At 57.6% G+C, this 9,163-nt stretch overlaps 1 protein-coding gene across 1 annotated transcript; it reads right to left on the bottom strand.

Annotated features, from left to right (window-relative positions):
- Positions 1-540: 540 nt before the first annotated feature.
- On the bottom strand, positions 541-8,578 carry MATN1 (matrilin 1). Its single transcript, XM_036871985.1, has 8 exons — positions 8,445-8,578; positions 6,378-6,724; positions 5,038-5,260; positions 3,896-4,021; positions 3,029-3,445; positions 2,310-2,462; positions 1,348-1,428; positions 541-691 (listed from the first exon to the last, which is right to left on the bottom strand). The coding sequence occupies exons 1-8, from the start codon at positions 8,533-8,535 to the stop codon at positions 642-644; spliced, it is 1,488 nt and encodes a 495-aa protein (XP_036727880.1). The 5' UTR covers positions 8,536-8,578; the 3' UTR covers positions 541-641.
- Between the last annotated feature and the right edge of the window lie 585 nt (positions 8,579-9,163).

Consider the following 9,163-nt stretch of genomic DNA (forward strand, 5'->3'; position numbering starts at 1 on the left):
ACCTCATCAAAGAATTTGTAACTGAAAAGGCAGAACAAACGTGAGCCAGGTTGGGAGCAGTGGCCGTCATCCCTGTTACCACCACTGTTGCCATCCTGCGACCATCCCCATCACCCACCACCCTCACGGTCCTTCTTCCTGCTCCCCAAATAACCACACTGCCACTGGCCCCATTCAGTGCTTAAGTTAAGTCACATTTAATGGTTTTTCGAAGGGGAATAGAGAAATCAGAAAAGAGATTACAGCACTCTCAGTCAAGAAAGGGTGAACTAAAAAATATGGGAATATATTAAGCTTTAGATTAAAAAAATGCAAACGCAGTTCCTCCCACACTCACCCCTGTGTTCTCACTCATGCTCTCAGACACACACCCAGCCTCAGGCACACACACACACACACTCATACACACACTCCCAAACATGCACACGCTCCCTGCACACACACTCAAACACGCACTCCCCGCAGGCTTGCAGGGTGGGAGAGGGAGAGACCCGGTGCCACCCCAGGGCCCCACCCTTCCCAAGCCCCCCCTCGCTGAAATGGCAAAGCTAGACTAAACTCAGGCTCTAGGGGACACACACTGGGCTCTGTGAGCTGCACTGGGGGCAGGGAGATGGAGAGGTCGTGGGGGACAGGTAGCCTTAGACGATTCTGTTCTCCAGGATGGCCAGCCGCTTACTCACAGCTTCCAGTGGACTGGGAGTTAAGGAGATGTGCAGGTTGGCCAGAGCAGGGCAGTGACGGGGTGGCACCTGCACTCCGGGCCCCCTTTCCAGGACTTTCTCTCACTTCCCCCTCATAGCGTGTGTTCTCCCCAGTGTCGAAACTTATCCATCCACAGCCCTCAGAATGGTGCTTTCCAAAAACAAGCAAGCAGTTACAGTGAGCCCGGAAAGCCCAGCCCTGTCCAGTTGCAGGTTTAGGCCTGCTGGGTCCCCACCTAGTCCTGCCTGAACCAGGGGAGCTGTGAGGGGTCCAGCCCCATCTGAGTGGAAACTGGTGGGTAGTCATGTCACCGAGAGCTTGAGCACTGGAGGTCCATGGGCACCATGTTTTCCTGAGCGTGTCCAGGACTCTGTGTGTGTCCAGTCTAGAGCTTGGTTCCTGCCTTTGCTATGGCAGGGTCAGTATCAAAGCCGGGGCCAGCCTACCTGGCCAGGATCCAGCCCGTCTTCAGCAGGAGGCAGGCAAGGAAAAGCCTGCCCGATCACACCACACAAGGGGCACAGCTTTCTCCTCTCCCCACAGGGCCCTTCCCTCCCCCTCCCCCTCCCCTCCCCCCTCCCCCTCCCCCTCCCCTCCCCCCTCCCCCTCCCCCTCCCTGCAGCAGCCTCTGGGAAAGGATATGCTTCCTGGTCAGGGCCTGCAGCAGCCCCTCCACTTTGGTCTGGAATTTCACGATGGACTCGCAGGCACACAGGTCTTCCTCTGGGGTGGACAGAAAGTGGGGAAAGAGAAAGAGGATGGTGAGCGGTTGCCTGCCGGGAAGGCAGATGGTCACTGCCCAGGGCCAGGACTAGGGTGTCTTGGGGGAGTGTGGGGCCTAGGAGATGCGAGAAGGCAGAGAGACACGTGAAATTCTTAAGACAGAGCTCCTAGGAATGATGGAGGGGGCGACCCCTGAATGTCTTCCTGCTCCCTCAAAGCCCTGATAAAGAACTCCGGTATTAGCATCCCCACGCTGGTCACCTACTATGCATAGGACACTGTCATCAGGGGCCTCTAGGTCATCTTGGTGACTCCTCACCCCGATTCTTTGGGGTTGAAGTCATTAACCCCATTTTACAAATGAAGAACTTGAGAAGGAAAACAACTTGCCCATGGCCAACAGCTAGTTAGTGTCAGAACAAACATGCAAACCCAGGCGTGTCTGGCTCTGGAATCCATACTCTTTACCACTGGGAACCAGCTGGCAAGGTCACCAGGGAGGATCAGGGGAGGAAGCACGGTTCAAATCCTGGCTCCTCCAGTTATTAAGTGGTTCCACCCCTCTGACCTTGGATTTCCTGTCTGTAAAATGGAGATAACAATATTCCTACCAAATAGGATTAAATGATTCATATTTGGAGAGCACTGAGAAGAGTGCCACATGTGTAAGAGCATTCAATATACAGTTGCTGGCTGTTGCAGTCTGACTGGCCAGCCTTCCTCCTGATTCTGCCAACTCATGGTGCCACCCCAGCTCCCATTTTCCCCACCCACATCCAGTCCAGGATGGTTACACACACACACACACACACACACACACACACACCCCTCCCAGAGCCCCACCTGCTCCTCCCATCAACACAGTTTTTGGCCTCACTCACCCACGCAGATCTTCTTTTGCAACTTCTTGCCAATCTGGTTGATGGTCTTGAAGTCAGCCGTGTAGAAATAGTGCTCTGCCACGGGCTCCGAGGCAATTTCCCTCAGCTCATCCTCCACAGCGTTGCCCACACCCACAGCAAACATCTTAAAGCCTGCCAAGAGGAACAAGATGAGTAGCAGTGGCCATGGGGACAGGCAACCATAGCTGAGCCTCCTGGGGAATCCTCAGGCAATCAACAGCAGACACCTCCTGGTGGCAGATGCTGGAATTGCAGGTACAATGATTGAGGAAATCAACATTTGCTGAGCTTCTACCATATATCAGACTTGTACTGACTGTACTGGGAACTTTGCAATCTCATGTAACCCTCATAACCATCCATTTGGTGGTTATTATTATTCTCATTTAATAGGTGATAAAACTCAGGCTTGTCCCAAAGTGGGGTTGCCTGCCAACAGTTGGTATGTTCTTGGGAACATTCAACTAGAAAAGTTCCAAGCCCCACCTACCAAAGGACCATCAAGCCAGCCACTTACTTTTCTGGGACCTCAGTTTTCTCATCAGTATAAGAAAGAGCTAGACAAACCAATTCCTCCTCATTCACACTGAATCTGGGTTTAGGGCACTCATCAGAACAGACATAAGATAAACTATAGTTGAGCTGTTCCATGTGTACCCCTGGCCACTGGTGGTGTTCAGGGTCCAGACAGCACCTACCAAGGTCCTTGGCTTTCTTGGCAGCATCATTAATGTAGTCCTGGCTCCGACCATCAGTGAAGACAATGCCCACCTTCTGGGCACCAGGCCTGGCCCCGCTGGACACACTGAAGGAATTGTCGATGAGGTACTTGAGGGCAGCCCCGGTCATGGTGCCCTTCTCCATGTAGGACATGTTCCGCACGGCTGCCTTGATGTCCTTCTTGGTATGGAAGCGGCCCAGCGGGAACTCCTGGCGCACAGAGCTTGAGTACTGCACCAGCCCCACTTGGGCCAGCTTGTCCGACACATCCAGCGTGTCCACAATCTGGTTGATGAACTTCTTCACCAGCTCAAAGTTCTCTGGCCGCACACTCTTGGATCCATCAATGAGGAAAACCAGGTCAGTAGCCGAACTGCCACCTCCACCGCTGCAGACTGGAAGGCAGGGAAATGATGCTTAAGTTCATAGTCATTCATCCCAGCCACTGGCTGGGTACCCACCACACCCAAGATCTGCGTGGAGGATCATCCCATTTGGTCCTCAAAACTTCCTCTGCGAAGTCTAAGTTCCTGGCCCCCATTTTACAGCATTGAAACCCGAAGCTCTAAAAGCTGTTAAATCACACAGCTCAGAAGTAGTGGCACCAAGATGTGAACTCAAGACTATGTAACTCCTTCCACCATACTAAACCTACCACCCACTGTGACAGAAAGAGGGACAGTAGTGAGAAGAGAACTGCTGACACCAAACTCTAGAAGGCACCTATTGCAGATTGGTCCAGAGGCCAAGTACAGAGAGGCTCAGGTGGGCTTCCTGGGGAGGGGCCAAGGCCCCATCCCCTGCCCGCCACCCTCCCCAGGCTTGCCTGTGTCCAGCCCACTGACCATTGCAGGTCTTGCCATCACTGTTCAGGGTGAAGCCCTCGCGGCAGGCGCAGGTGTAGGAGCCCGGGGAGCTGAGGCACACCTGCTCACAGTCGTGGTCGCCTGTGGCACACAGGTCTGACACCACTGTGGGGACAAGAGGAGACTCAGAATCTCATGGTCACAGGGCCTCGGACATCTCAGCAAGGATGGCCCCTCAACACGCCCAGGGAAACTGAGGGCCCCGATTGGATGGGGTCCCAGACCCTCAGCCCAGGGCCAGAATCACTGCAGCAGTGCTGACATCCCCAGAGAAGGTGATATTGCTGATAATAAACTAAAACTTCCTGCTAAAAATGTATAGGCCAAAGGGGCGGGGCCTTTAATCCCCTTTGTTCACTCTTGTATTCCAAGTGTCTAGAAAAACACATGCAGCAGTGAACACAGCACATAGAAGATGCTCAACAAATACTTGTTAGATACCACATATTGAGCATTGTACTGTGCATTACTGCCTCGAATTCTCACAGTCAGGTTCATGCTCTTCCTAGGCCCGCTTCCCGAATGGGGAAAAGTCCTTGCACCGGCCCCGCCTCCTCCTACTCACCTTCTGACTAGTCCCATGCCAAAGACCCCCCACAGGCCCACCTCTCGTCTGCAAAAGACTCTGAACTTTCTCCTGCCCAATGCCCAGGCCCCTCAGACCCTTCCACATCGCAGAAGACTCTGGCACGCCAATACCCCACACACCCCACACACCCCCACCCCCTCCACCCCCCCCCACACACACACTCCCCCCCGTCCAAATAGCACAGGTTTTTTTAGGCCCTCCCCTTACTGGCTTCTGGCCCCTCCTTGGTCCCTGCCAGTACTCTACCACGAAAAGGACTTCTTTCTGGTATCGCCTTTCCCCAACTCCCTTAACCCCAGGCAGGGGACAGCCCCCAGATCAGGCGGCTCTGAGCCCTGGCCCCGCCCCCGATGTTGGCTCTATCTCAGTCCCTGCCCCCGTATAGGGCACCTCCAGCCCAGGCCCCGCCCCCACGCTGCCGCTCTCAGCCACGTCCCTTTTCTGGCCCCGCCCAGACACCGGTACCCGCCTCCCCCCCCACCTCACTCCCCCAGCACCACTCCCAGCCTGGTCCATCCCCCGCCCTGCGCACAGCAGAAGGCCTCTTGGAACTTCTTGGACAGCTTCTCGATGACGCTGTAGCTCTCCACGTAGTCGACGTGCTCGTCCTGCGGCTCGCTGGCGATCTGCTGCAGCGTGGCCTTGTCCACGCGGCCTACGCCGATGGCGAACAGCTCGATGCCACTGGCCCGGGCCCGCGCAGACACGTCCAGCACGCTGTCCTGGGGCCTCCCGTCCGTCACCACGATGACCACCTGCGATACACACGGGGGGCGTGTGTGAGGACCCGGCCTCCCTCCCCGCGCTGGGTGGGCCGCTTGGCCCTCCAGTAAACCCCCAGGATGGTTGGCATAAAAGGAGGTTGATCCAGAAGGGCGGAGTGGCTAGCCCAGGTCACACAGCTAGTCGGCAGCAGGTGGATCTGGCCCCTCACCAACACCAGGGTTTGGGCCTAGGGAAAAGAACCTGGATAGCGGAGGAGGCAACAGGTTTTCTCTGACTGAGAGACGTGGCCAAGCTGTTCTCTCATCTGACTATGGCCCCTGGGTGTCTCCGCCCTCGGGCATGACCGCCTGAGGGCAGAGCCTCGTCTCCCCTGTCAAACGAGGGCCTCTGACAGCCGGGCCAAACCTGTGCTCAACACCGTACAGTTCTACGCTTTGGCCACCAGAGGGAGGCAGAGGCCACGGAATGGCAGTTTTTCCTCCGGTCTGGACATTTTGTCCCGTATGCCCTGGGAAGGAGGCTGTTCCCACATTGATGCCCAAGGAATGAAGGAAGATGCTGCCTTTTCTCCCTCCATTCCCCAAGATACTACCTGCCCTTTCCTAAGAGGAAAACACTTCCCCTCCCACAAGGCCCCTGTGTGCTGTACCCCAGAAAGGGCAACAGGAGGGGACCCTGGTGCTGAGCCTGGCCCTCATCACCCCCTGCCTGAGCCTGCCCTGAAGTTGGGTCCTCACAGCTCTGCTGGAGGCTGAGACTCGGTATCCAGCCCCTTTAGCTGCTTTTCTCCTTCTGACCTGGGTCTGCTTCTGATTCCTGAGTCCCCACCCCTGGCCCAGATGCCCAACCCCTTGGGTTGGGTCTTGGTGACCTGACAGGCCTGGGTTAGAAATGCAGCTCCATGAGTCACAGATCACCTTCCTGAGCCCCTCTTCTTTCATCTGGATAAAGGGGGTGTGGTGAGGCCCCCATGAGACGATTCATGGTAAGAAGCCCGGAAGGGGCAGCATTATTTTTAATATCATTACTCTGGGGCCCCTGGGGAGCAGCTTTGCACAATCTCTTCCCCTCCAGAGGCCTAGGCTCCTGGCACTGAAAACCTAGCTCTTCACTGTCACATGCTGCCACATTCCCGTGACTCCCCACCTTGCTGATGTCCGGCGAGCTGGGGCGACCACCCTCAGCATCGCTTAAGGCCTTGGTGATGGCGAACTGGATGGCCAGGCCCGTCATGGTGCCCGTGGACAGCGGCTGGATGCGGCGCACGGCCTGCAGCAGCATGGCCTTGGAACCGTGGGCCCGCAGCGGGAACTCCTGCTTCACGGAGCTGGCGTAGTTGACCACGCCCACGCGGGTGGCATTGGGCCCCACGTCCAGTGACTCGATGACCTGGGACAGGAACACCTTCACCTTCTCAAACTCCACTGGCCGCACGCTGCGTGAGCTGTCGACGACGAACACCAGGTCTATGGGCCGGGTCCGGCAGAGGTGCCCTGGGAGGCGGCAAAAGTCAGGAGGATGGACCAGAGACACTCAAGACAAAGGAGCGGAGCACCAGCAGCTACTTAGGTCTGGACCTGAGGCCTCAGGCAGAGTAGACCAGACATGAACCAGGCTGGCTGGGTCCTATCATCAGCGTGGGGACACTGGAGCAAGCAACTTGCCAGAGGTTGCTCAGCCCGTGGGAAAGACAGAGGTTCAAATGGCACCCTCACCTCTCTGAGCCTCAGTTTCCTTTCTGTACAATGAGCAGGTGGTCCCTTCCTTACGGGATCCTTTGAGGACAAGCAAAAGGGCACGTAGGGTGCCAGCACAGGGCTGGGCACGCAGGGTGTTCAGGGGGCAGCAAAGGAGAAGACAGCCTTCATGTCTCAGGTTTCAGCCCAGAGTGGCTACCGCAAACAAGGGGCAGATCTTTCCCCTGGCTGGGCAGGGGGGCCCTGAGGGTGGGCCCTCGGGTGGACACAGCCTTGAAGGCAAACGCAGTACCTGTCAACATGGCCTCTTTCATCTGAGCATTAAATCAAATCAGCAAAGTGGACCCAGTTTGCGTCGATCTGCCAGCTGGTGTCCAAGAGCAGGAGAAAAGGCAGGAGTTCCTAGTGGCCACCTTGGCAGCCTGACCAAGCGGGCCCCCAAGACACACCCCCGAGGAGCGATGTCTTCCCAGACAGCCTGGGAGGCAGCACCATGTGCTGGGTGGTACACAGAGCCCGAGGGAGGTAGACAGGGGTCCGAAGGCCAGCTCAGCCACTCTGTGGCCCTGGGCAGATCATTGCACCTTTGAAGCTTCACTTTTCTCATCTGTCTGGAGGGAAGAATAGGCCTGATGCCTGATGTTATCACTGGCCTGGACCTGCAGCCTGGTGGGACTTAGTACAAAGGCCCGCCCCCTCCGTCCCACACTGAGTCTGAGCCGCTCCCAAACAGGGATGCAGGAAGAAGAATCAGGAAAGGCAAGGTGTGCGGGACTGTCCCAGCCCCCAGCCACAGTGCCCTAGGCCCGGGCATCAGAGGTCCTCAAGGGACCTCAGAAATCACCTTGCAGCTGGCTCCCCAGTCCCCCCTAGCTGAGGCTACAAATGGGTAAACTGAGGCCCAGAGAGGGTGAGGGAACTGGCAGTGGATCAGGAGCCCAGAGGCTCTGAGGCTTTCTCGCTCTGTGGTCTTAGACGGGGCCTCTCCTCTCTGGCCTCTTTTTCCCCATCTGTACAGGAGGAGTTGGGCATTCTAGGATTCTGTGTCCAAGGCTGAAACTCAGAGGGGTACAGCTCATGGGGAGGCCAATCGGGAATCTGCTGGAAGGGCTGGTGGAAGGGGGAATGTCGTCTTGGCCACCCCCACATCCGCACTCATTGGAGAGCCGTGAGCTCAGCCCTGGGCCTGGTGCAGCCCCAGATGTCAGCAGGCTCTCTGGGTAGCGTCTGCCCTCGGTGACCCAGAAGACCGAGGGCCCTGCAGTTTGCGTGGTCCCTGAGGACAGCCTGGGAGCTGCAAAGCCCAGAGAGAGGCTCAGAGAACCCCACTCATGTCCCTGGAAAGAACAGACAGGGTCACCCTGCGCTAGCCCTTGTGACTGTCGCCATCTCTGGCTGCTCCTGGGTCAGCCTGCAGGCCACCCCTGCCTCCCTGCCCCTCTCCCCATCCTGGATCCCACTTAGCCTCTGTCTGTCTCAGTGCCCGGTGTCCCCCGCCTCACATGGGCCCCCTCACCTCTGGACAGGGGCGCGAGGCCAGGTATGCATGGGACCTGGAGAAGCAGCAGGCCGTAGAGCACGAGGCAGGGGCCACAGAGTACCCTCATGGTTCTGGCAGCACAGGCAGGATCGGCACAGTGGTGGGGACCAGTGGGGGCCTTATCAAGCTCACTGCCTGCCCAGACGGCCCCCCACTGACGTGGGGAGGCCCCCTTCGGGGGGCGGGGTCTGGCTGAATGGAGGTGTGTGTGCCAGGGAGGGAGGGAGCCGCCGGGCCTGGGCTCCGGAGGCCCCTCTGACCACAAGGGCTCCTTTGCCTGCAGGAGCTGCAGCTGGAATCCAGGAAATCTCGGGTGGGTGGAGGGTGGCTCCTCCAGGGCCCGGAGCCTGCGCTGGCCCGAAGTTGCCAGTCCATGCCCAGGGAGACCTGAGTCCAACGGCCTCGCGCCCCAGCACTGCCCGCACCCTCATCCCGCAGCCAGGCTTTTCCCGCCCCTACCATTCCAACCCCAGTCTCCCCGTCTCCAGCCACGGCCGTCCGCTGCCTCTCCACACACGCCCTGCTTTCCAGCCGCGCCTGGATTCTGAGCTCTCCTCGAGCCTTTGTATACGCAGGACCATCTACCCATAATGCCCTTTCCTCCCGATCACTCTCTGCCTAACCATCTTGCAAGGTCATATCGGGGCGGACATGTACCCGAGCCCCTAGTATGTGAGGGGCAGTAGGGAAGATGG

Source organism: Balaenoptera musculus, chromosome 1 (genome assembly GCF_009873245.2).
Source record: "Balaenoptera musculus isolate JJ_BM4_2016_0621 chromosome 1, mBalMus1.pri.v3, whole genome shotgun sequence".
NCBI lineage: Eukaryota > Metazoa > Chordata > Mammalia > Artiodactyla > Balaenopteridae > Balaenoptera > Balaenoptera musculus.

What these genes read in the sequence shown, in the direction of transcription:
- MATN1 (XM_036871985.1), bottom strand. Translation starts at nt 8,535, where the DNA reads ATGAGGGTACTCTGTGGCCCCTGCCTCGTGCTCTACGGCCTGCTGCTT. An exon ending in GTTCCAAGAGGCCTTCTGCT is followed by an intron (nt 4,022 to 5,037) that starts GTGCGCAGGGCG and finishes TTGTCCCCACAG; the next exon opens with TGGTGTCAGACCTGTGTGCC. An exon ending in TGATGGCAAGACCTGCAATG is followed by an intron (nt 3,446 to 3,895) that starts GTCAGTGGGCTG and finishes CCTGCCTTCCAG; the next exon opens with TCTGCAGCGGTGGAGGTGGC.